Here is a 27776-nt window from a genome sequence, read left to right as displayed (position 1 = left end):
GGGTGGCAGAAGTGTAGGCACTGAGTAACAGCAATAACCCTGCCAGCAAAATAAATAAATAAACAAAAATAAGCTCACAATATACACAGATTTTTTTTTTTAAATCTCGAGAGTTGACTACTAACTAAGGATAAAAGTTCACCATATAGATCACTGCTGTAATTAAAGTAAACAATATCATATGTAATGTGCTGGTGACTGAAATAGTAACCTACTTATTTATAGTCAGTGACCTCCTTTAACTCAGATCCAACCTGACTTGGAGGAAGCAAAAAATAATGTGGGATCCTCCACTGAACTTTGAGGCTTCTTATGTCACAAAGAACAAAGTTTCTGCAATAAGAGTATGGAACCAGATTTCTGCCAAGAGCTGTCTGGATATTCATAAGATCATTCTTGGTCCATACAAAATTCTCGACTTAAAAATTATCACTTATGATGCTATGGGTTAAAAAAAAAAAACAGCCCTCTTAGAGTTAATAAATTTTGAATCCCACCTGCAGTTCCCTTAGCAAGGCCAGTCCAAATGAAAACCTGCAGGCTGCATGTTTCTTACTTCTGCTCTATTAATGCTAATTAAGACTAGAGAAAGTGAGCCCAGGAGGTGAGGGTTAGTGATTTCCTGATTTCTGGTGAAGAAAAATGAGAGCTGGCTCTGACAGAATGATGAAAATGGTTTATTTTCCTGCAGGCATCATGTAAGTGAGATAAGCCCCAAAGAGGAAGACAAACATCAGATTATCTAATTTATAGGTGGCACTTAAGAAACAAAAAATAAAAAGTAAAACTTGGACTGGTATATTGCACCAGATTAAAGGAGTCTGGGGAAAGAGGAGAAGAGGGCAGATGCAGAGGCTGAGAGGATCCTGGTGTTTGACAGTGGAAAAGGACCCAACTTGGGGGGCGAGACTGCCCTGTAGACACCTATCATGGGGAGGCGAGGGGTTGGATCTATGTGTCAACAACTGTACTGTAAACCATTACTCCCAATAAGAGGATAAAAATAATACTAATAACAAAGAAGATGGTTTATCATATGCTGCCTTATCAATCAGTTCATTCATTTAGATGCAAAACTTCTCCCACTTCCCCACCCAAACACACCTGCTATAGTTTCCACACGGTCTAATTTATCTAACAGTTATGCATGAGAGAGCTCAGACTCCAAACAAATACCTCAGATGCAACCTGCTTTTAGCAGGATTCAACTTAACAGCTTTGTTGTAATGGGATTCTTCTTCTTCTTCTTCTTTTTTTTTTTTTTGTCTAACTACAAACAATCTTAGATTCTTTTGGGAATAGTCTCATCTGAGGACCTGAAGGAACTGATGGGGTCTGGGACTGTCCTGAGGATCCCAGTTTGAGACCCCGGCTCCCCACCTGCAGGGCAGTTGCTTCACAGGCTGTGAAGCAGGTCTGCAGGTGTCTATCTTTCTCTCCTCCTCTCTGTCTTCCCTTCCTCCATTTCTGTCTGTCTTATCCAACAACAACAACATCAATAACAACAACAATAAAAACAAGGGCAACAATAAATAAATAAATTTTTTTTTAAAGAAGAAAAGAAACTGTCTTTCAGTCAAATGTTGATTGAAAGATACAGGCATTCAGATAGAGGTGTTTGTTCAAATGTTAACACTGGCTTCTCTGAAAGAAAATGTCACCAATGCCATCTGAAATGACATAATGCTAGGAATATTACCAAAAGAGTCACTGACTGAGGTGACATCCTAAGCAATCAAGTCACTTACTCACCTTATGAGGGAGGGACAATGGAGGGAGGAAAGAAAAGAGGAGGAAGAGGGGAGAAACATAGAATGAGCAGTGAGATAGACAAGAGCACTGCTCTGTAATATAAGGTATCTGCGATCAAACCTAGGAACTCATGCATGCAAGACATTTGCTCTACTGCTGAGTCATATCCCAGGCTGTTTCAGTCACTTCCTCTTTAAAATTTTCTTTATATTTAACGTTTTAAATACATGTCAACCAAGTGTACCACTTTTCAAAATATTTATTTTAAAATATGAAAATTTAAAATATTTTCATGAGAAAAAAGGGGGGGGTAAGGAGAAGGATAAGGAGAGACACCAGAGCACAGCTTAGCTCTGGTTTACGGTACTGGGGACTGACCTGGGGATCACTGGGTCCTCAGGCACATAAGTTTGGTGTACTACCACATGCTCAATAGTTACTTCTTGAAGTACATAGCTAGGGTGACTTATTCAAAGGACAGCAGACACTATCAAGTCAAAAAGGGCAGTTAGGGACTGGGAAGGTAGCTTAATGGTGATATAAAAAGACTTTCATGTCTGAGTTTCCAAAGCCCCAGATTCATTTCTTTTACTCCCCCATACTACCATAAACAAGAGCTGAGCAGTGTTCTGGTAAAAAATCAAACAAAACCTAGAGAAACCACAGAAAAAATAGTATGCTCCAATTCCTACCAGGGAGGAAGTACTGAAGAGGACACTGGTGCAGGAAGGACTATGTGAACCACAGTAAGTTTGAACAGTGAGAGAAAAAAGGCAACATACTCATATTAATGTATTAAAGCATTCATTCTCTCACTGTGCAGACTTATTTTCAAGGATAATACAAGGCAAAGACGTGAATGGGGCATAAACTGCCAATGCATAAGTTTCCTGCATAAACTTGCCTACGAAATTCAAATTAAAGGTGGTCCTTATTGGTTCATCCTTAGTGTTTTGCTATAACAGATGAAAGTACTTCCTGAATTTCTATATACATATTATATGCATTCAATTAATTAACTGATACTAATCAACAGACCTATGAAACTTTTAAAAATATTTATTTTCATGAGAAAAAGGGAGGATAGGGAGAGCAAGAATGAGAAAGAGACAGCGGGGCAGTTTAGTTCTGGTTTACAGTGCTGGGAACTAAACCTGGGGTCACTGGGTCCTCAGGCACCCAAGTGTGGTGCACTACCACTACGCTGACTACCTGGTCCAACCTTACAAAACATTTAACAGCTGTCCCTCACTAGTAGAATTACTAAGAATTTTTTAAATTATTTATTTATTTTATTTGATAGGACAGAGAGCTATTGAAAGAAGAAGAGGAGATAAGAGAGGAATATAGAAAGAAAACTACCCACAGCAGTGCTTCACCACTCGTGAAGCTTCTCCCCCGTAGGTGGAAATTAGGGGCTTGAACCTGGGTCCTTGAACAGGGTATCATGTTCCTTTCACCAGAAGTACACCATTCAGTACAGAATCCATAAGCATTTCTTAAGAATGAAATTTGGGGGATTCCAGGGTATAGCAGAGTAGATAAACTGCTGGACTTGATGTCAAGCACGGAGTTCTGAATTCTATCATTGATAGCACATGAGTCAGGGTGATGCTCTGATTCTCTCTCTCTTTCTCAAAGATGAAATTCTGGGCCCCATTTGAGATACACAGAGAACCTAAGAATGACTCATAAGTGACAGATAAATAGAAGTCTGAGTGAGATGATGGTATCAGAGCACCAGGGTGAGCAATGCCTTATATTCAAAAATGTTTTCCCTTAGTCCTTCTTATGTGTTTTACTTGCTCGCTCCTTTACTTGGAAAATGTTCGGAAAGGAAAACCTACTTCCACTGCCTCAAACAACTATTTTGCCAGCTACCTGCAATCATATTTTAGTTTTCACAGTTCCCACTACAATTTTCCAGTTAATGGTTGGTATTCCCATGACGAATGGTTTCTTCTTAAACTCCAGATAAAGTAGGTATCACAGTCCTAGTCCTGACTGAATTGAACAGTATTTGGTATTTGACGGGGTTTTTGCTTCTTTACTGAATCCAGTTGGATCCCAAATCTGTGTGTTGCCCTTTGCTTTCTCACTTTCAGTGCCTAAATCTCCTCTTTCATTTACCTGAAGCTGATCTTAATCTCCTCTGTGTTACCTCCACCCTTCACTATGTAAATGTCAAATTCTTTCAAAAGTACAGTGGCAGCCTAGTCACATCCCTTAAGATGTCTCTCCAAGTTCTTCACTCTAGCTTACAAAAACCTCCAAGTCTATCCTCCCTAAAGTCACGACGGGCCCTTTGGAATATACCTAAAATAGACTTCTCAGATTTTCCGAGATGGAGACCCCAAATCTCATCTGCTATATTCTTACCTTTAGGTTCCTGGTTATTAAACAGTTTGTTCTGCTTTATATCTTAATGCTTTTTAGCCACCAAGTTACAGGTGCTACCATGATGCCTACCTGACTTCACTGGGCAAATGACCTCACCAATGTACTCTGGAACCCCACCCCACCCCCCAGAACCCTGCCCCACTAGGGAAAGACAGAAACAGGCTGGCAGTATGGATCGACCTGCCAACACCCATGTTCAGTGGAGAAGCAATTACAGAAGCCAGATGTCCCACTTTCTGCAACCCATAATGATTTGGGTCTATACTCCCAGAGAGATAGACAGGAAAGCTTCCAATGGAGGGGAGAATTGTGCCCCTCTTATCCTATAATCTTCTCAATCACTATCAAATCAACAACAACAACAAAAAAAAGATTTAAAAAAATGGACTATCTGATATTCCCAGAATATGTCTTCTGTCTCCCAGTTTCTCCTAGACCAGCCACTGCCACCCCCTAACCCCCACAGCTGTGCCTACCACTCCTCTTGCAAGAACCTTGAATATGTCATTTCCCAATCTTTACCTCTCTCATTTGGTCCTTAAGATGTTTTCTGTCTTATAGTTTAGTATTAGGGAATATCTTACCTTCCTTACCAGATTATAATGCCCTACTGGACAAGAATAAAAACTGACGTTATTCACTGGCTCTTATACAAGGTAAGGCTTAAGATAGTGAAATAACAAAGGTTCTACCTTTGACCTACATCTATTTTTCACCTCTAATCTTAACTATGTCTCTTAATTTCCCCAGAGAGTTTTGCTCTCTAGTGTGTAATTTTTATTATAGACACATATAGAAAGAAAATCTGGGATCACTGTTCCCCACCAAGATCTACCTCTTTTCCATCTAGAGCTGTTGTTGAAAATGTGTGAAAACAGTTCAATTTAAACAGTCCTATATTCTTTTGGAGATAAACTGAAAGCAGTAACAACCTTAAGGTTGTCTGAAATTCTGAGGTTATATATGTGCTCAATTTTAAGTCCAAATTATATTATCTTTTAAGAATTATGTATGAAAAAGCTGGTATACATGTGGCAGATTATATGGGCAGATCTACTGGTGGATCACATGTGGGGGTACATCCAATGATACAAAATGGCAGTGTATTTGCACTGACAATAAGTCAGGGATATGGTGCTATTTTTCTCTCTCTTTGCTTACTGTGGCTCCTCTGCACCAAAGCAGAAGGAACTAAACCAGATGGATCCAGCCCTACTAGTAGGTCCTTATAGGCATAATAGATTTAGTCCACATTAACTCTACACCTTTTTTTACTTTATAACTTTAAAGGTGAAATGGTTTCCAGTGGGAAACAAGCAGTGTTGTTCCTTCTAGCCACTGTTGATGGCTACTATAACTACCAACTCAATTCCATTTCAGAAGATTGATGCACCTAGCTCCAGGAAAGAAGAGCATAGTTGGAGATGAGGTCTATTATTTTTGTCTATATGCCTTGCATAAAAGAATGATATTTAGGGGTGGAAAGATAGCTTAACGGTTATGCAGGAAACAGATGTTAATGCCTGAGGCTAGACCCGCCAGGTTCAACCCCCCTGGGGTTGAGCAGTGCTCTGGTTCCCATTTTGTTGCTGTTGTTGTAATTGTTGTTGTTGGATTGGACAGAGAGAAATTAAGAGAGAAGGGGAAGACAGAGAGGGGGAGAGAAAGGCAGACACCTGCAGACCTGCTTCACTGCCCATGAAGCGACGTCCTCCCTATAGGTGGGGAGCCAGGAGCTTGAACTGAGACCCTTATGACGATCCTTGCGCTTTGCGCCATGTGCACTCAACCCGCTGCTCTACCGCTCATCCCCTAGACTTCCATTTTTGAAACTTGGAGGTTCAATGTTCAATCCCCAGCTCCACTATAACCCAGAGCTCAGCAGTACTCTGGTAATAAAGAGAAAGAACTGCATATTGCATAAAGTCCTTTCCTAAATTACATTAAAGCGGAGCAATACGGAATTATTTATTAAACAAAGAGGATCAGCCTAATCTACACCCATCACATCAAACCAAAAATAGTAAACCATATAACTGAAGTAATGGTGGCCCTCATTCAACTCTAGTTCCAAAGCAAATGAACAATGACCTACAGGACATCTTCGAAGATATACTTGTAAGTGTATCTTCCAAGCTTTCTCACCTGCAGAATACATAAATATACTACACTTCAGGGAATAGATTCAAACTTAAGATTTTAAAAATATGCCAATCTGGGAGTCGGGTGGTAGCACAGAGGGTTAAGTGCAGGTGGCACAAAGCCTAAGGATCCCGGTTTGAGCCCCCGGCTCCCCACCTGCAGGGGAGTCGCTTCACAAGCGGTGAAGCAGGTCTGCAGGTGTCTTTCTCTCCCCCCTCTGTCTTCCCTTCCTCTCTCAATTTCTCTCTGTCCTATCCAATAACAATGACATCAATAATAACTATAACAATAAAACAACAAGGGCAACAAAAGGGAATAAATAAATATTTTTTAAAAATATGCCAATCTATCCCATTAGAAGATAGTCTTAATATATATATATATATATATATATATATATGTGCACATATATTTCGGTCTGCATTGGAACCTCTTCCTTTCTCACGTCTCCATATCATGATTTCATACGAAAGTCCTTTTGTTTGAATACTAGCATGCTAATCACAACAACATTTTACAAAAATATAAAAGCTCATTTCCATGATTTAAAAAGATAGCTAGTTCAGCCATCATAAATTCATATGGGAGAGTAACTTCAATTTGCACATTTTTAATGGGAATTACAAGTCTGTGATTTACAAAAATTCTATAGAGCTAAATTTGCCCAAAACAATTCAGTGAAGGGAAAAAACTGAGATATGACCGCCAATGTAAGTTCAAAGATCCAGGCACGAAATAAAGAAAATGTGGATTAGTTTGGATGGAAACAACATGGGCATTCTGGACACGGTGTTGCTCTGGGGTTTTGGATAATCCAAGTGATAAGGAGGCATAGCACTGTTTTCAAAGGAGGAAAACTGGGGATAGGGGGAGGAAGTGACATAATTACTTCCACAGAAAAGGTAATAAGGTGGCAAAAAATATCTGGACATATTTGTATTTTATTGGTGCTTGTGAAACAGTCTGGGAGAGTGTTACAAAGATAACACTTTTAATCTTGCTAATAGCCCAGATAATGAATTATCAAGAAGGCTTCTTTCATTTCCAGTCTCCTTTACTGCCTTATCTGTACTAGAGTCTGTACAAAGAGTGGTTCAGATGCTATGCACATTGAGCAATTAAGATCTGAGGAGTAGGGCAGCTTTGGGGAACACAGAGATGATAAAAGTGAACCTACCCTCTGCGAGTTCCTACCTAATACACACAGACAACTACACAACAGAAATAGAATAGCAAAGCGCAGCAGTTACAATTCACTGGGAGGAACGAGGGAAAAATAAATAAAAAGTCAGCATGAATCAGACTCTCAGGGCTTCTGACCATCAATTCACTCTGCCTGCTGCCCCCAGCTCCCCAACTAGGTCATCAGAGAACAAATACTGTTTTCCATTATTTAGGTTAATGTAACATCTCTAACTAACTTATGTATATCCAGGAAAAAAATATGAGTTGTTTACAAGTGTTGATAAAACTCAAAACATAAAGTGCAGAAAGTCCTGAGTTAGGTTCTATCATTTGACCCCTGATCAAGTTCATCAGTTGGTGAAAATGAGGCATCAGAAAACTATCGGTGTACAGCTAAAGACTTAAAAATGTTGTATATGACATTATGGATTTATATTTCTGAAGTCACTAGAGAAAGTGACATTAGAGAAGTCAATTACTCCCAAGTACCGCAATGAAAAATCAGGAGAGAAAAGCACTCACTTTTACAAATACAGAAGGCTTTACATTTGTATCTTAAAGCATAAACATGTAAAAATGAAAATTTATGTCAACGGTTTCAAGAGGATGTCAAAAACTAATTATCAAAAATACCCCCTTTCCCACTCTTATACCTACTTTTGTTGCAAGTCAGGGAAGCAAATTGAATTCCATTCTAGTCAAATGACAACAGATGGTTTTCATGTAAAGCAATTTCAGATATGTGACAGCAAATAGTGTCCTACTCAGACAGTTCGGTTATTTCCTACTAACTGGAAGATCAAAAATACAACCAAAACAAACCAGAGAAAGAAATAGAAAAATAGAGAGATACTGTTCTCTTAAAAAAAAAAAAAAAAAAACAACTTACTGTATCAGGCTGAAATTTTCAAGTCTTCTGCTGACCAAAACTGCTTTATAAAATTGTTAGCCATTATAGTTTATTTTGGGCATGAGTTTTAAATGCAGTAGATATGTGCCCTATCATTGGCCTATTCTTCATTTTTAGCTATCCAGTTGATTCTGTTGAGCTAGGATAAATTGATGAACACGAATAAATATTTTCTCTGACTAGTAGACTCTTTAGTCACTATCAGGTCACCCCATCAGCTGAGGCCCTAGTTGGGAAGTCCTGAGATTCCCAAACAGACATGATGGGCCTAGACTTTGAATAGATCCCTCTCTCTATTGTTACCAGTCATCTCTATCAGGAACAACACAACAGGCCCCTATGTGGGCCCCATAGGACCTTGCCCTCAACATGGATCAACAACGATAGAGAATGTTCCATCCTCCAAAGGGAGGATGGACAACATAATCTATACTCTACCTGAGGAAGATGGGTCCTGAAATTAGGGCAGCTTGGAACTTTCATACTCATGACCACAGAATGTGAGCTCACATCTATAGGGATACAGAGGTAACACAAGCTCCTAAGCTGAAAATGGGTCCCAGATGAGATTAAATTGATGGGGCTTATAGTCAGCAATATTTATACATCTTTCCCATATTCGGGAGCTACTCTCTTCCCTGATCCAGCTTTCTGGTCCTTTTTTCCAGCTATGACATCATCTCCCCAGACAATAACTTGGATCCACCTACATATCAGATGTCAAGCTCAGAAGAAAAAAAAAACTAGTATAGTCATGGGTTCTTTTAGAATATAATGAAAATAGACCTACAAGCTAGCTACAAAACGGAGACCCCCACGTCTTCATCTGCACTATGATTAGTCAACCATTTGTTTGGCTTTATATGTTAACTCTTTTTTCAGCCACCATTTTCCAGATGCTATCATGATGCCAACTGGACTTCCCTGGGCAGAGAACCCCACCAATATGTCTTGGAGCCCAGTGCCTCCTCAGAGTCCCACCCCACTAGGGAAAGGGAAAGGCAGGATGGGAGTATGGATTGACCTGTCAATGCCCATGTTCAGCAGAGAAGCAATTACAGAAGCTAGACCTTCCACCTTCTGCATCCCATAATAATCCTGGGTCCATACTCCCAAAGGGATAAAGAATAGGAAAGCTATCAGGGGAGGGGATGGGATATGGAGTTCTGGTGGTGGGAACTGTATGAGGTTATATCCCTCTTATCCTATGGTTTTTGTCATTGTTGCCTTTTTATCAATAATAATTAAAAAAATTGTTAGCCATAATAGTTTTTTTTGGCATGACTTTTAAATACAGTAGATATGTCCCCTACCATTTGCCTATTCTTAATTTTTAGCTATCTAGTTGATTCTGTTGAGCTAGGATAAATTGATGAACAAGAAAAAAAATATTTTCTCTAACTAGTTGATAAGTACCAGGAAAATCACAAATGCATTGGTACTTGGAGTGGCAGCCTAAAATCACCATAGCTATGATGATTATTCTTTATTCTTGATGTTAGTTTCTAACTTCTGGCCTATGATTAGGAAAAGGAATGACATAATTTGGGTTCAAAGGTTGTCACTAAGTATTTTGATGGTAACTAATGTACAGCCTGCATATTTTCAAAGATACTAATGCCTTAGATATCTGGCAATTTCCCTTCTTTTGATTCCTATGATTGTTACTCCCTGTCTTAATCCTGGAGTAGCTCTGTCTCTGACTTCTACTGGGTCCCTATTCTGTTTCATTCTGCTCTCATATTGAATCTCGGCATGTACTCTCTTTTTTTTTTTTTGTAAACTTCCAAAAGAAAAGCTGACATCCTCCCCAAGTTGGCATTCGAAGTCCTGCAAAATGTGACTCCTCTTTATTTTCCCAACCATTTTATTGGAGAGTTACTGGTTTACAGTAAAGTTCTTGACACATGGGAACATTTTCTCATCTCTCCAAGACAGATGTTCAGCAGAACACTCTACCCACAACTTGGGTCCTTCTCCATAATTACCTTTTTAATCATGTCTGGGCTTCACTTTGAAATTCAATATGATCATTTTATCTCTGATGAAGTTTCAACCAATCAGTCCAGATGATTTCTTCATCTCTGCTCAGGGTAATTTCTCCTCAGATTTATTCACTCACCCCACATGAAATATCTTCCAAATGTGCTCTGCTCACCAAAGTTTCCCCCAAATTTGAGCTCTAGATTGCTACTGCACAATCTGCTCTCTGAGAGCATACAGCATTTAACATTGAGAATCATTATTTTAAATATCAACACACCGGGATCACATAATCCAGACACTTTACTTTCCACGTAAGATAATTTCTAAATTTATGTCTTAATATATACATGATAAAAGTTCCCATGATAAAATTTCTCATGTCCCATAATAAATAAACATGTCAGTAAAATATTCTGTTACTTTACTAGTTGATGCTTTAAAAAATGTACACTCCATCACACATAACAGATCAATAGATTACTCTTTGGTGGAGATAATGAGAACAGAAGCAGAGCATTTTAACAAAGTCACCCCCCAAAAAAAATCACACAGCATAAAATTATTGTTTGAAATTATCAGTCAATGTTGACTGACAAACCTGTAGCTGGTTATCATCATATTAGGAAACATCACAGAGGGTTGTGATTCTTAGGTGGGGTAAGTTAAAGGGTGGGATAAAATATAAATTTTACATATTCCTACATATTTTTTAAAACTCCAAGAGTATGACTTATTTGCTAGTGTTGAAATTCATTTGTCGCTAGCTCACAATAAAAGTTCTATGTCTTAATACCATACATTTCCCAGAAACTAGCCTGGTTTTAAACATTCCATTCATTTCTGGAGTATATATCCTCTCTATGAACAGTTTAACATAAAGTGCTTACAATATGCCTTTCACTCAAGCACATCATATCTGATCATTTTCTATAAATCTTTTATGGAAGAGTCTATAGATCACAAGCAAATAAGAAATTGTGTAGCATTTAACATTGTAAAAAATTTGCAGGTTTTTATTGACAATATTTGGGTGTATTACTGTAAGGTTCTTAACATATTTAAAACATTATCTTTCAAAGTACTATATTATAGCTTATTCTAATGTAAAGTTAGATGCCATACTCACAAGTGATACAAAATAAGAATTTATTTGGGGACAAAACTAAAAAAGATATACAATGTTCTTAATTGAATTATTACAATCAAAGTGATATGTATATATTTTTTGACAGATAAAAACAATAAATAAAATTCCTACCTTGAGTCTGTTTCTTGTTCACTGCATTATCTGCTTTATGGCGTTTCTAAAGTTCAAAAATGAAAATAGTGAAAAGTGAGCAAGGTTAATAAAACAAAATAGCACCTACAATAAAAGAGAGCTTTCTTTTAACTTGTGTCTCTCAAGGCTCCCACTCCTTGATGTCCATATCTGCTGGGAAATTGTGCCAATGCAGTCACATCTGCCATGTTGTCCCCTCAGGCTACTGCTAGTTCCCACGAGAGTTGGGACATTCTCGGAGTGCCTGTTCAGCCATGTTGTGCCCTCAGGACATTGTCTATATCCCCACGATATCTGGAGTGCTCTGGTTACTCCTCCCCCCTCCCATTCTCACGAGAGTTATCATCCTATCCTGGAGTGCTATGGTTACTCCTCCCCCTTCCCATTCTCGCGAAAGCTACTCCTATAAAAACCCTTCGTTTTCTGCACCTCGCTCTCTTGCCGGCGCTCCACTCTGGTGTTCAGACACAGGAAAGGTTACTGCGTGAGGTGGCCATTTTCTCTACCTCCACGTGGCCCAACCTGCTTCTCTAACACCCAACTCTGAGGTGCCAGCGCAAATAAAGATTTTTGTTTCCTCTTCGCTCCGGACCCTCTCTCTCTCTTCTCTGCGGCCCGCACACTACAACATCTGGCGCCCAACGTGTCCCGCACTCACGCCCAGCCTGAGGTCCAGAAAAGCTGCCCAGACACAGGTAAGTGGCATCCGCCCACCTCTGTGGCCCCGCGTCTCCCTCCATCATGGGAATTTTTTCCCATGATGAGGAGGTGTCCCAGTTATTATCTCCTTCTGCCCTGGAACAGATTCATGCTGTCACAGATGGTTTAATTTTCGCTATCCCTTGGATTTTTATAACTGTGGTCGCCACTTACAAGATATGTACAACGTGGTCTGCCATGAGGATAAGTGACCTTGAGGCTGAGATACGAGAGTTAAAGCACATGTGCTTAAGACGCCCTCAGCGATCAGCAGATAGACCCAGAACTTCCGTTCCCACAGACACGTACACGTGTTCGGAAGCTCCTTCTCCGACCCCGCCCCCTGCCGCCCAGGGTTCAGCTTCTCCTGAGATACAAGAGTTAAGAGATATGTGCTTACAACCTAAACGCCCTAAGCGATTTGCAGTCAGCACCCAAACTTCTGTCCCTGCAGACATGTGCTCAGTCCCTTCTGCGGCTTCCATGACCCCTTCACCCGCAGACACGTGTTCAGTTCCTTCTGCTTCTCTGGCCCCGCCCCCTGTTTCCCCTGAGGCTTCTGGTTCTCTAGCCCCTCCTCCTACCGCCCCGGTTTTGGCTTCCCCTGAGGCTTCTGCTTCTCTGACCCCACCCCCTGCTGATACGTCATCATTAAGAGACCTTGTGGCTGAGATATGAGAGTTAAAGGATATTTTTTTTCAGCATTTAAGGACCTTAAACCATTTGCAGTCCACCCCAAGAGCTCCATCCCCGTAGATACGTGTTCAGTTTCCCCTGCGGCCACTACAGCAGTTTCCACGGCACCTTCCACTTCCGTAGATCTCTCCCCAGCGTCATTGAACCAAATCCACACCTTCCAGGTAAACGTGGCCCCATCTAAACAAAACCCTCAGCCGTGGCAGCCATACTCCGCTAAAGACCTCGAAACACTCAGACAAGCAGTCAGGGATGACAGAATGCATGCTCCATGGACCAAGTCCGTTTTAAGGAGTTTTTACCAACATCTTAACACGCCCCAAGATTGGAAAGATCTGGCTCGTGCTGCACTCCTAGACCCCCTCTACCTACAGTGGAAGGCATACTTCCACGATGAGAGCTCTAGACAGTTGCAGGAAAATAGTAACAAAAAGGTAGAATGGGATTCTGATGCTTTGTTTGGAGAAGGAGCTTATGAATCTGGAGCTCAGCAGGCAGAAGCCAGGTTTCCAACCAGTTATTTTGAACAGGTACACATCTGCGCAACACAAGCATGGGAAAGGGTGACCCCACCCAATGTAGATTCGTCAGTTCCCATTAACTCTATTCGCCAAGGCACTGATGAATCATTAGCGAGCTTTATCTCAAGGGTGAAGACAAGCTTAGAGAGAAAGGTTTATAATCCTGACATCCACTCACTACTCCTGCGCTCTACTGTCTGGGAAGGCATGATACCACAATTCCGTCAGGCATGCCTTAATCTTAAACACCTACACCCAGATAATTGGATTTTACCGACACAGGAACTTACATCAGGCAATTATGGGGCATCCGCTATGACACAGGTTTATGCAGTGACCCCACGTAATCACAATGGGGCCTGCTTTCAGTGCTGTCTCCAAGGACATTGGCGTAACCACGCCTCCAGTCAGGGAAACCCCGCCTCCAGTTAGAGCGACCACGCCTCCAGTCAGAGCAACCCCGCTTTCAGTCAGGGAGCCAGAGGCCACGTAGTGTTTGTCCAAGATGTCGTAAGGGGTTTCATTGGAAGAGAGATTGTTGGTCCCAATTTCATAAAGATGGTTCGCCCCTGAATGGTACAAATTCGGGGCCTGAGATTTTGTGGACCACTCCTGTTCTAGAATAAGGTAACCCTTCTATGACAGTAAAGATTGGCAATATTCCTTTTAAATTTTTGATTGACACGGGGGCAGCAAAGACGATTTTAAGGCAAGAGGTTCCCCAATATTGGGAACTCATCCCTGGACCCAGTACACATGGAATAGGAGGGGTGACCCAATCATTTCGCACACAAGACTCGCTCATGTGGGAAGACCCAGAAGGTTCTACCGGACACTTCCTCCCTTTGGTAGCTAATATTAGCACCAACTTACTGGGCAGGGATCTTCTGGAATGTCTTGATGTTACGATATCCACAGACGCCTCTGCAGAGCGTAAAACTCGTTCCCGCGATACCAGGTCTATTCAGCACCCCCAATACTAAATGCCACTGTTCGTAGTCAAACACCCTGTTTAAGCTGGCTTTCTAATGAGCCTGTCTGGGTGGAACAGTGGCCTTTACCTAGGGATAAACTAGAAATTTTAAAAGAGCTCGTCCGAGATCAGTTGTCCTTGGGACACATTCGCCATTCTCGAAGCCCATGGAATACTCCTGTCTTTGTCATTAAAAAGCGCTTGGGAAAATGGCGCCTCCTTCAAGATCTCCGTGCAGTAAATAAAACCATGCAGGTCTGGGGCTTCCCCCAAAGGGGTTTGCCTCTTGCTTCTGCAATTCCCACAGGAATTCCAATCATAGCTATTGATATACAAGATTGTTTTTTCTCTATTCCCTTGCATCCGCAAGATTGTAAACGTTTTGCCTTCTTTGTTCCTTCTATTAATAACACCAGCCCTGCTGACAGATTTGAATGGGTGGTGCTGCCCCAGGGTATGGCCAACAGTCCTATAATTTGTCAGGAGGCTGTTAAATCTGCCCTTGTCCCATATATTCATAAGGGCCTTAATGTTTTTCATGATACAGATGATATTTTAATATGGGGAAAATCAGATACAGATCTCTATGCCTTACGTGATTTTCTCATTCCTGCATTAAAGAAAAATGGCCTTAATGTAGCTCCTGAGAAGATACAGCTAATTCCTCCAATATCTTTCTTAGGTTCAGAGATTTCTTTAATGCAAATTCATCCCTTAAAACCTAATGTCACCTTTCCTTCTAACCTTACTCTTGCTTCTTTACAAAGTTTTCTAGGAAATTTAAATTGGCTTAGGCAGTATCTCTATCTGCCTACAAGCTTTCTCCAACCACTGTTTGACCTGTTAAAAGGAAACAAACAGCCCTCCTCAAAATGTAATTTAACTCCCGAGGCCTCCTTGGCACTGGAAAGGGTTAACCAGGCCCTCCAGGACATGCACCTTGTTCGATTCTCTCCCTCCTCTCCAGTAAACCTTCTAATCTTCAACTCCACCCCCACAGTAGTAGGGGCATTGTGGCAAGACCATGGGGTTCTTGAGTGGCTTCACATGCCAGTAGGAGGAACTTCAAGACTCCTCACTGAGATAGACACATTAGCATTCATGGTTCACCAAGGGAGAAATAGGTCTGTGCAGGTCTTAGGGAAAGAACCGGATTTAATTATTCTGCCCTTTTCTCTCACAGATACAGAGTGGCTTATACGCCATCATTCCCGCTTTGCCATAGGCTTCCTGGGGTTTCCAGGACAAATAGATAACCATTTTCCTTCCAATAAATTGATAGCTTCTTTACCTCTTCTGCCTCTACTAGCACCTAAACTTTTCTCTCGAGATCCCATTCCTTCTGCTCCTACAGTCTTCACTGATGGTGGAAAAAAGGGAGCTGCTGCCCTTATATATTACCCAGACAAACACTCTCCTAAACCTCTCTTTACTGAGCTTCCTGATAATTCCCCTCAGTACAAAGAACTTTATGCTGTTTTCCTTGCATTAAAAACTGTACCAGACAGGCCAGGGGCACCGCTGGTGTGGCTGAAGGTGCTTGAATTATCAAAAAGTGAGTACAGTTTAATTTGGGTTAAGAATTAGAGTAAAGGTGACATGGACTAGCGGGGCTCCAGAATTCCCAGGGCGCCGGGCAAGGAGAGTGCGCCGGGCATTGTCCTCCGCCCGCCCAGGAAGGCGGCTCCTCCGCCAGTTGCAGAGCCCGGCGGGCAGAGGACCCGGAGTGAGCACTTTAGCTCGGGGGCTTCCTCTTGGGAGAATCCAGGGTCCACCGCAACCCTGAGAGCAGATCCAAAGACTTCTTGAGTATAGCTCTCATTGGATCAAAGGATTTGGAGCTAGTTTTCATTTTTGAGAAATCCTTTAAAAAACTCTGGAGGGGGGGGTTTCCCGGAAGATGGCGCACGGAGAAGCTGCTAGCCTTTGAGCTCCGGACACATCTCCTGTAAACAATAGGATTTTCTGCCTTTAGCAGGCCAGCCAATAAGGGGCCACAGCGGTCATACCAAGGAGGTGTCTATAACTTAATTTGGATTAAGAATTAGAGTAGGGGAAAAAAATTCTTTTTTCTTCCTTTTAATTTTCAAGCATACATCCTTCCCGCCGCCCCTCCCCCCCCCCCCCCCCATAAGCAGTGCCTGGGACCAGCTACTAGCAGGATACCCCATACCACCAAACAGGTTTTTTTTTTTTTTTAAACTCACTGATACACATTTGGGAAGTTCCTCGCACTGCTCTTTAATTACAACCCTTCTTCTTATCTTCTCCCTTTTCTCTCTCTTATCTCTCTCTATCTCTTTTTTTATTTTTTATTATTTTTTTTATCTTGTCATACACTTCTTTCTTCTTTGCCTTTCTGAATTTGTGAATTACTTTGGGGAAGAAATCTGACCCAGAGTGGACTCTCTATGTGTGTATCTCTGCTCTAGTTCCCTTTACACTCTTGTTACCCCTAGAATATACACTGGATAGTAGATTTGCATAACTATATATTCTTGCTATCCTCTCTTTCTTTTCTCTTTCTTCACTGGGATTTGGTTACTATTTTTTCACGGACTGGAGAAATTGTTTGGCTAACTGGTAACGATTAAACTCCTTCAATACTTACTTCAGTTGCTACTGTAATTCCGGAGGTTGGTGAGTGCAATTGTCATAAAGGTATTTAGTACAGTGTTACTTGTGCTCAAAACACAACAACTGAGGAACAACAGAGCATTAAAAAAAAAAGAGAAACACATAAATAAAAAAAAAATGGGTAGATTAAAAACAAATAAAACTGCTACCCCAATGAATGAAGACAAGAGCCCAGAAGAAACCACAAATAAGTCAGAAGTAACCATAGATAAGAAAAGTATGCAAGCAATAATAAACTTATTAATCACAGAAATGAAAACAACATTGGAAGAAAGGAATGGCAGTATTAGGGAAACAACAGTTGAGACCCCCAAGGAAAATACTGATTATCTTGAGACAATTAGAGAACTGAAAACTTAAATAGCTGTAATGAAGAAAGAAGCTGAGGCAAGGGAAAGCAGACTAACAGAAACAGAAAACAGACTTAGTCAGACAGAGGATGAGTTAGAGAAAACGAAGAAAGAGGTGGAAGAGCTTAAAAAGAGATTGAGAGACACTGAAAACAACAACAGAGACATATGGGGTGATCTCAAAAGAAGTAACATTCGTATAATTGGCCTGCCAGAGGAAGAAAGAGAGGAAGGGGAAGCAAACATTCTAGAGGAAATAATACAAGAAAATTTCCCAGACCTGAATAACAGAAAGGATATCAAGGTGCAAGAGGCCCAGAGAGTACCAAACAGAATCAACCCAGACCTGAAAACACCAAGACACATCATAGTCACAATGAGAAGAAGTAAGGATAAAGAAAGGATCCTAAAGGCTGCAAGAGAGAAACAAAAAGTCACATACAGGGGAAAACCCATAAGACTTTCTGCAGATTTCTCAACTCAAACTCTAAAAGCCAGAAGGGAGTGGCAAGATATCTATCAAGCCCTGAATGAAAAAGGGTTTCAATCAAGGATAATATATCCTGCTAGACTTTCATTCAAGCTAGATGGAGGGATCAAAACCTTCTTAGACAAACAACAGTTAAAGGAGGCAACTATCACCAAGCCGGCCCTGAAAGAGGTACTAAAAGACCTCTTATAAACAAGAACATCACTATAATACTTGTAATATATCAGAGTAAACAAATCGTTTTTTAGAACAATGGCACTACAATACATTAAATCCATAATATCAATAAATGTCAATGGCTTAAACTCACCCATCAAAAGGCACAGGGTGGGGGGATGGATCAGAAAACATAACCCAACCATATGCTGCTTGCAAGAATCCCATCTGTCACAACAAGATAAACACAGACTTAAAGTGAAAGGATGGAAAACTATCATACAGGCTAACGGTCCACAAAAAAGGGCAGGAACAGCCATTCTCATCTCAGACACGATAGATTTTAAATTAAATAAAGTAATAAAAGATAGGCAAGGACATTACATAATGATTAGAGGATCAATCAGCCAAGAAAACTTAACAATTATTAACATCTATGCACCCAACGAGGGACCATCTAAATACATTAAACACCTACTGAAAGAAATTCAAAAATACATCAATAGTAATACAATAGTGGGAGACTTCAATACCCCACTCTCACACTTAGACAGATCAACAAAGCAGAGAACCAATAAAGATACAAGAGAATTGAATGAAGAGATTGACAGACTAGACCTCTTGGATATTTTCAGACTCCTCCACCCCAAAAAACTGGAATACACCTTCTTTTCAAATCCACACGACACATACTCAAGGATAGACCACATGTTAGGCCACAAAGACAGCATCAATAAATTCAAGAGCATTGAAATCATCCCAAGTATCTTCTCAGACCACAGTGGAGTAAAACTAACTTTTAACAACAAACGGAAAATTATTAAAAGACATAGAATTTGGAAACTAAACAACATGCTCCTTAAGAACCACTGGGTCAGAGACTCACTCAAGCAGGAAATTCAAATGTTCCTGGAAACTAATGAAAATGAAGACACAACCTATCAAAATATTTGGGACACAGCGAAAGCAGTACTGAGAGGGAAACTTATAGCTATACAATCACATATTAAACACCAAGAAGAAGCCCAAATGAATGACCTTACTACACACCTCAAGGACTTAGAGGAAGAGGAACAAAGGAACCCTAAAGCAACCAGAAGGACAGAAATCACTAAAGTTCGAGCAGAAATAAACAACATCGAAAATAAAAGAACCATACAAAAGATCAATGAAGCCAAATGTTGGTTCTTTGAAAGATTAAACAAAATTGACAAAACCCTAGCCAGACTCACCAAACAAAAAAGAGAGAAGACTCAAATTAATAGAATTGTAAACGATGCAGGAGATATCACAACTGACACCACAGAAATCCAGAGAATTCTGCAAAACTTCTATAAAGAACTATATGCCACCAAGCTAGAGAATCTGGAAGAAATGGAACAATTCCTAGAAACCTATGCACTTCCAAAACTGAACCAAGAAGAAGTACAAAATCTAAATGCACCAATCACAGACAAAGAAATTGAAACCGTTATTAAGAATCTCCCCAACAACAAAAGTCCTGGACCAGATGGCTTCACAAATGAATTCTACAAAACTTTCAGGAAGCAGTTAATACCCATACTTCTTAAGCTATTCCATAAGATTGAAGAAACAGGAATACTCCCTTCCACCTTTTATGAAGCCAACATCACCCTGATACCAAAAGCTGATAGGGACAGAACAAAAAAGGAAAACTACAGACCAATATCTCTGATGAACATAGATGCCAAATATTAAACAAGATCTTGGCCAACCGGATACAGCAACACATCAAAAAGATTGTTCATCATGACCAAGTGGGATTCATCCCAGGAATGCAAGGCTGGTTCAACATCCGTAAATCAAACAATCATTCATCACATCAATAAAAGCAAAGCCAAAAACCACATGATTATCTCAATAGATGCAGAGAAAGCCTTTGACAAAATCCAACACCCATTCATGCTCAAAACTCTACAGAAAATGGGAATAGATGGGAAATTCCTCAAGATAGTGGAGTCTATATATAGCAAACCTACAGCCAACATCATACTCAATGGAGAGAAGCTGAAAGCATTCCCCCTCAGATCGGGGACTAGACAGGGCTGTCCACTGTCACCGTTACTCTTCAACATAGTATTGGAAGTTCTTGCCATAGCAATCAGGCAAGAGAAAGAAATCAAAGGGATACAGATTGGAAGGGAAGAAGTCAAGCTCTCACTATTTGCAGATGATATGATAGTATACATAGAAAGACCTAAAGAATCCAGTAGAAAATTACTGGAAGTTGTTAGGCAATATAGCAAGGTATCAGGCTACAAAATCAATGTACAAAAATCAGTGGCATTTCTTTATGCAAACACTAAATCTGAATAAGAAGACATACAGAAATCACTCCCATTTACTGTTTCAGCAAAATCAAATACCTAGGAATAAAGTTGACCAAAGAAGTGAAAGACTTGTATACTGAAAACTATGAGTCGCTACTCAAGGAGATAGAAACTGATACCAAGAAATGGAAAGATATCCCATGCTCATGGATTGGAAGAATAAATATCATCAAAATGGATATTCTCCCCAGAGCCATATACAAATTTAATGCAATACCCATCAAAGTTCCACCAGGCTTCTTTAAGAGAATAGAACAAACGCTACAATCATTTATCTGGAACCTGAAAACACCTAGAATTGCCAAAACCATCTTAAGGAAAAGAAACAGAAATGGAGGCATCACACTCCCAGACCTTAAACTATATTATAAAGCCATCATCATCAAAACAGCATGGTACTGGAACAAAAATAGGCATACAGACCAGTGGAACAGAATTGAAAGCCCAGAAGTAAATCCCAACACCTATGGGCATCTAATCTTTGATAAGGGGGCCCAAAGGATTAAATGGAAAAAGGAGGCTCTCTTCAATAAATGGTGCTGGGAAAACTGGGTTGAAACATGCAGAAGAATGAAATTGAACCACTTTATCTCACCAGAAACAAAAATCAACTCCAAATGGATCAAAGACCTAGATGTCAGACCAGAAACAATCAAATACTTAGAGGAAAACATTGGTAAAACACTTTCCCACCTACACCTCAAGGACATCTTTGATGAATCAAACCCAATTGCAAGGAAGACCAAAGCAGAAACAAACCAATGGGACTACATAAAATTGAAAAGCTTCTGCACATCCAAAGAAACTATTAAACAAACAGAGAGACCCCTCACAGAATGGGAGAAGATCTTCACATGCCAGACATCAGACAAGAAACTAATCACCAAAATATATAAAGAGCTCAGCAAACTTAGCCGCAAAAAAGCAAATGACCCCATCCAAAAATGGGCAGAGGAAATGAACAAAACATTCACCACAGAGGAGATGCAAAAGGCTAACAAACATATGAAAAACTGCTCTAGGTCACTGATTATCAGAGAAATGCAAATCAAGACAACACTAAGATACCACCTCACTCCTGTAAGAATGGCATACATCAAAAAGGACAGCAGCAACACATGCTGGAGAGGATGTGGGGACAGAGGAACCCTTTTACATTGCTGGTGGGAATGTAAATTGGTACAGCCTCTGTGGAGAGCAGTCTGGAAAACTCTCAGAAGGCTAGACATGGACCTTCCATATGACCCAATAATTCCTCTCCTGGGGTTATACCCCAAGGACTCCATAACACCCAATCAAAAAGAGGTGTGTACTCCTATGTTCATAGCAGCACAATTCATAATAGCTAAAACCTGGAAGTAACCCAGGTGCCCAACACCAGATAAGTGGCTGAGAAAGCTGTGGTATATATACACAATGGAATACTATGCAGCTATCAAGAACAATCAACCCACCTTCTCTGACCCATCTTGGACAGAGCTAGAAGGAATTATGTTAAGTGAACTAAGTCAGAAAGATAAAGATGAGTATGGGATGATCCCACTCATCAACAGAAGCTGACTAAGAAGATCTGAAAGGGAAACTAAAAGCAGGACCTGATCAAATCGTAAGTAGGGCACCAAAGTAAAAACCCAGTGGTGAGGGGTAGGCATGTAGCTTCCTGGGCCAGTGGGGGGTGGGAGTGGGTGGGAGGGATGGGTCACAGTCCTTTGGTGGTGGGAATGGTGTTTATGTATACTCCTAGCAAAATGTAGACATATAAATCAGTAGCTAATTAATATGAGAGGGGGAAATCAATTGTATGTCTCAAAGTTTCTCAAAAGACAAACTGAATCTTTTTAATATATAGGCTATGTATTTGATATGCGGACTCTCTCAAAAGCCTAGACCAAGTAGATTAGAAGCTTCCAATAGCACAGCTATATACAAGATACTGGGTACTGTCCAGCAAACCATAACAAAGGGACTTTTCAAAGTTAACCCAATTAACAAATAATGTGATGATAACATTAACTATTGATTGTCTTTTTGAACCCTAAGACAGCAGGAACCTCACATCTTCACTATAGAGTCCCTACTTCCCCCAGTCCTGGAACCCTTGGATAGGGCCCACTTTCCCGTATGCATCTCGAATCCAAACCAAATAACATTGCATCTGCCGATTACAACCTAACCAAAGCAACGATTGCTACCTCAACATGCTTTACCTCAGAATGTATCCAGAGACTTCACGTGTGGAATGACAACCCTTCAGCTACATTACTCGGTGAGACCTTTCCTTTAATAGTACACTCTAATTTCATCTCAGGTAGTTCACTTTCTAACAAAGTCCCATAACCTAGATATACACCAGTTTCTGTGAGAGAGAGCTTATGTGCACACGTATCCATAAACTATAAAATATATACCTGAAAGCAGGACTACACTAGAGTTTGCAGTGAGTACCTCCCTAACACTTCCTCTCCACTATTCCATGCTTGGGATCCATGATTGCTCAACAAATTGTTTGGCTTCATATGTTAACTCTTTTCAATCACCAGGTTCCAGATGCCACCAGGATGCTGGCTAGGCTTCCCTGGATTGAAGACCCCACCAATGTGTCCTGGAGCTCAGCTTCCCCAGAGTCACACCCTACTAGGGAAAGAGAGAGGCAGACTGGGGGTATGGACCAACCAGTCAACGCCCTTGTTCAGCGGGGAAGCAATTACAGAAGCCAGACCTTCTACCTTCTGCAACACTCAACGACCCTGGGTCCATGCTCCCAGAGGGATAGAGAATGGGAAAGCTACCATGGGAGGGGGTGAGTTATGGGGATTGGGTGTTGGGAATTGTGTGGAGTTGTACCCCTCCTACCTTATGCTTTTGTTCACTAATCCTTTCTTTAATAAAAAATTAAAAAAAAAAAAAACTGTACCGGAATCCTTCAACCTTTTTTCTGACAGTGTGTATACTGTTAACTTACTTCCATGGCTTGCTCGTTCTTATGTGAAAATTGATGACAACCCACTTTCCCCTCTCTTGATTCAAATCGCCTCTATGCTCTCTTCTCGAACCCAACCACTATATATTCAGCACCTTCATTCCCATAGCCCTCTTCTGGTTCCCTGTCCAAAGGGAATGCTGCAGCTGACCGCCTTGCCTCCACAGGAGCTCTCCTAGTCTCTGTCTCTGATCCTGATTTCCATTCTCTAACCCATGTTAATCTTAAAGGCCTTCAAGCTCGATTTCCTGATGTTCCGTTACCACAATTAAAACATATCCTAGCTACACGCTCTTCCTGTGCAAGTCTCATAAAAACACCTGCTATTCAGACTCTTGGTGTTAACCCCCGAGGCTTAAAAGCTAATGCTATTTGGCAAATTGATGTGACCCACATACCAAACTTTGGCAAACAAAAATATGTGTTTGTCTCAATTGATACCTTTTCTAAATTTATGTGGGCAACAGCTCAGACAGGAGAAAGCTCTAAAAAGCTTATAAGCCACATGCTCTCCTATTTTGCTGTGATGGGCTTACCTCTTCAAGTGAAAACCGACCGTGGACCAGCGTTTACCAGCAAACAATTTAAAGATTTTTGTTCCCTCTGGAACATTACTCATACCACAGGCATTCCCTATAATCCACAGGGACAAGGCATTGTCGAGAGGGCCCATCAAACTCTTAAGGCTCAATTGAATAAAGATAAAGGAGGAATGTATCCCCCCAATATCCAGCTAGCAAAAGCCTTAACTACGTTAAATCTCTTTAATATTTACAATAACTCGGACTTACCTCCTATTATTCTTCACTGGCAAACACCATCTACTCTCCCATCTATTAAGTTCAAATGGAAAGACCCACTTGATAAAATTTGGAAAGGGCCTGACCCTCTATTGACCATGGGAAGAGGTTTTGCATGCATTTTCCCTCATAATTACTCTAAACCTGTCTGGGTTCCTGCCCGCCATGTCCGACAATACCCTCATGATGGCACTGTTATCCCTGAAGAACAAGAAACACAAGAGGACTAGATGCAGGATACATCCAAGGATCCATAATATGACATGGCAGAACCTACAAAAGTTGGCTCACAGAGCCCTCTCTCCTACCCCTTCCCTGAATGTCTTATGTTATGAATGGCCAGTTGTGTTTTGTGAGTGAGTGTGCTGAATGACCAAAAATTTTTGTATGACCCATCTGCTCAGAAGTACTCTAAATGTTAAAACCATTGTTACTAACATGCATTAACTCTCTAAGTAACCTGAGTCTGCTTATAGTCCAAAGTCAATTATAGTAAACCTCTAACTTGTTACAAGTTTTATTGTTTTTCACAAGTAAGTGATTACAGCTATCAAGCCTTCATATGAGAAATCATCTGTTCATATGGTAAGGTATTAAACTGTAAGAAGTTCCTCCATATCCAACCTATGTGAATTAGCAACATTCACATATTCTTGTAAACTTAACTGGTGTATTTTGTCTTGCCACTATAGGCCTGCCTTTGTCAGCCAACAATTTAAAGATGTTTCCCTTTATAACATCACCCATGCCATGGACATCCTTTACTACCCCCAAAGACAAATGGCTGTTCCCCTGGACATCACATCCACTGACTGCTTCCTTTAGACTTGAGATATGATCCTACCTCTTCATATCAATGGATACATTCCCCCTTCCTTACCTGTATACCCTTAGTTGTGGGACCCTAGCTTGTTTTACTTCTTCTGCTCACAATAGGTACTATATTTCTTTTTTTCAACATTTTAAATTTATTTATTAATGAGAAAGAGAGAAAGAACCAGACTCACTCTGGTACATGTGCTGCCAGGGATCAAATTCAGGACCTCATGCTTAAGAGTCCAAGGCTTTAGTCACTGCACCACCTCCTGGACCACAGTTCTATAATTCTTAACAAGCTCATGGCCTTTTGTGGCAACAGATTGATGCCATAAAGATGCAACCTATACAAAGTCACTATCATAGGCTGGACATGGCAGAATATTGAGTTGCTGTGGAGGATTTGCCCCCCTCCATCCGAACATCCACCATGTAGAGGGCTGGCTAGCCAATGACGGGTAAGAGGAAACTAGCGCTATCCAGTCAACCTAGACAGGGCATCTGGTACTACTGGGCAAAAATCACCAGGTGTTCCAATGACAGGTAAGACGGAAGGCTGCTCCCCAACCTAAGACAGGCACAGTCCACCCTGCCACAAAACAAAGTCTGCCAAACATCAAAACATGATATAAGACAGGGGGACATGTGGGGAGCCACATGTGCCCTCAAGGTTGCTATTGGCATGGCCATAGAGTTTATGTTAAAAGATAGTTCCTGGGAATCGGGCAGTGGCGCAGCGGGTTTAGCACAGGTGGCGCTAAGTGCAAGAACTGGCTTGAGGATCCCAGTTTGAGCCCCAGCTCCTCACTTGCAGGGGAATCACTTCACAGGCGGTGAAGCAGGTCTACAGGTATCTTTATCTCCCTCTGTCTTTCCCTCCTCTCTCCATTTCTCTCTGTTCTATCCAACAACCACAATATCAGCAATAACAACAATATAATTACAACAAGAACAACTAGGGCAACAAAAGGCAAGATACAAAAAAAAAAAGGGGGGGATAAGATAGTTCCCGCTTCCCTACACCTTAGAGTCTTTGTTAAAAGATAAGGTCTTTTTCCCCATGAATCACCCAGGACCTTCCAGATAGACGGCTGACTACCATGACAAATAATATAAAATATAATCATAAATGAATAGGAAAGATACATCCCCCAATACTCAGTTGGTCAAGGCACCAAACCTCTTTTTCTATAAAGCATTCAAATCAGATGCCCTGCTAACCACGAGAAGCAGATTGTTTATGTTTCTTCCACAGGAATCCCAGAAAAAAAACATCTGGACCCCTGCACACCCTGACATCACCCACTAGATGGCACGACTACAATACCACACCCCCCGAAACCCTAGATGTCACCTGACACGATCTGAAGAATCTGATTCGCAGACTCCAAGGACAGAACCTTTTTACTGCCTGTCTGCCTTTCCTGCTTTTGCTTTGACCTGTCACGTTTTGGGGGTTCCAGCTCACAATCTACAGAAAAGCAGAATTCCAGAGGCTGAGCTTCCTCATGCAGCATTTCATCCCCTGCCATTTCTCCCCCTAGTCGCCTACTTTGGACTGAGGCTTCTATCGGACTTGCTGGTATACCCTTTGGACACTTTAGACAATTTTACAGCAGCTTCCTTCCCTTCACGTTGCTGGTTTTTCATAGACTGACCCTGAGTAGTTCATAGACTTTACACACTGTTGCCCTGGGCATTAGATAAAAGGAAAGGGGGAGATGCTGGGCCTCTACGTGGCCCAACCTGCTTCTCTAACACCCAACTCTGAGGTGCCAGCGTGAATAAAGATTTGTGTTTCCTCTTCGCTCCGGACCCTCTCTCTCTCTTCTCTGCGGCCCGTGTACTACAACACATATCAGTGTTATAAGTATGTGAGGATGTGATGATGGAAAGAATCAGAGGTTAAGCAGGAATCTTAAAACTGAAAGAGCAGTCCACATTGTCTTTATACAGTGATCCACTTCTGGGATTCCAAATTTGCAATCCTTAAAAGGCTATTTATTACATTATCATATAGGTAAGGTTAGCACTTCCATATATTAAAGAAAGTTCAAACTAGCAAGGCAGAGTTAGTCTTTCCTTTAAATAACTCACTTAAAATAAAGGCTGCCCAAAAGAATACTTATAATACTTATCATTTAATAATAGGACCAAAATATTTCAGCTTTTAATGAAATTCATTATCTACGTAGGTGAGTATATCTTCCATAGTTTAATAATGTGCTGTTGTCTGTCAGAGATTAGAATCGCTGTGTGTAAAGCTATGACCCACCACTCCCTAATAGTCTCCTTCCTCTCACCACAATCCATGGAGTACGTGATCTTAGTCTCCTTTCTTTGAAGAGCACTGATAAAAAGAAACAGTTGAGTTAGCCTACACCTTGGTGGATGAGTCTGAAGAGTTAGTGGAGCTCAGATTTAATAACAGTAAGAAGAAGAAATGAAAGGTCAAAGGAAAAGTGAGAATTGAAGTGGTCAATGGAAGCTCTCTCCCATAGTTCAAGCAGAGGAAAATCATAACATGCATCTAGTAGATCACATTCCTTTCTGTTGATGTTGCAGAAAAGTGTTGTTTGTAACTAATTCTGAGCACAGACTTTATCATAAAAACCCCACTATTAGATTTTGCTGCACACACCTGACTCTAAGG

The 27776-nt window shown here is 40.9% G+C and overlaps 1 protein-coding gene across 4 annotated transcripts in view; it reads right to left on the bottom strand.

The window, feature by feature from the left end:
* ATP8A1 (ATPase phospholipid transporting 8A1) overlaps positions 1 to 27776 on the bottom strand; it is a 274370-nt gene that overhangs the window by 202057 nt on the left and 44537 nt on the right. For all 4 annotated transcript variants that reach the window (XM_016193274.2, XM_007534775.3, XM_007534776.3 and 1 more), the window contains one exon: positions 11634 to 11679. In XM_016193274.2, the coding sequence (XP_016048760.1) occupies positions 11634 to 11679 (46 nt within the window). The remainder of the gene's footprint in view (positions 1 to 11633; positions 11680 to 27776) is intronic.

This window comes from Erinaceus europaeus, chromosome 3, assembly GCF_950295315.1.
Source record: "Erinaceus europaeus chromosome 3, mEriEur2.1, whole genome shotgun sequence".
In the NCBI taxonomy this organism is placed as follows: domain Eukaryota; kingdom Metazoa; phylum Chordata; class Mammalia; order Eulipotyphla; family Erinaceidae; genus Erinaceus; species Erinaceus europaeus.
The sequence above is the reverse complement of the archived record's forward strand: the minus strand, read 5'-3'. Positions and strand labels throughout refer to the sequence as shown.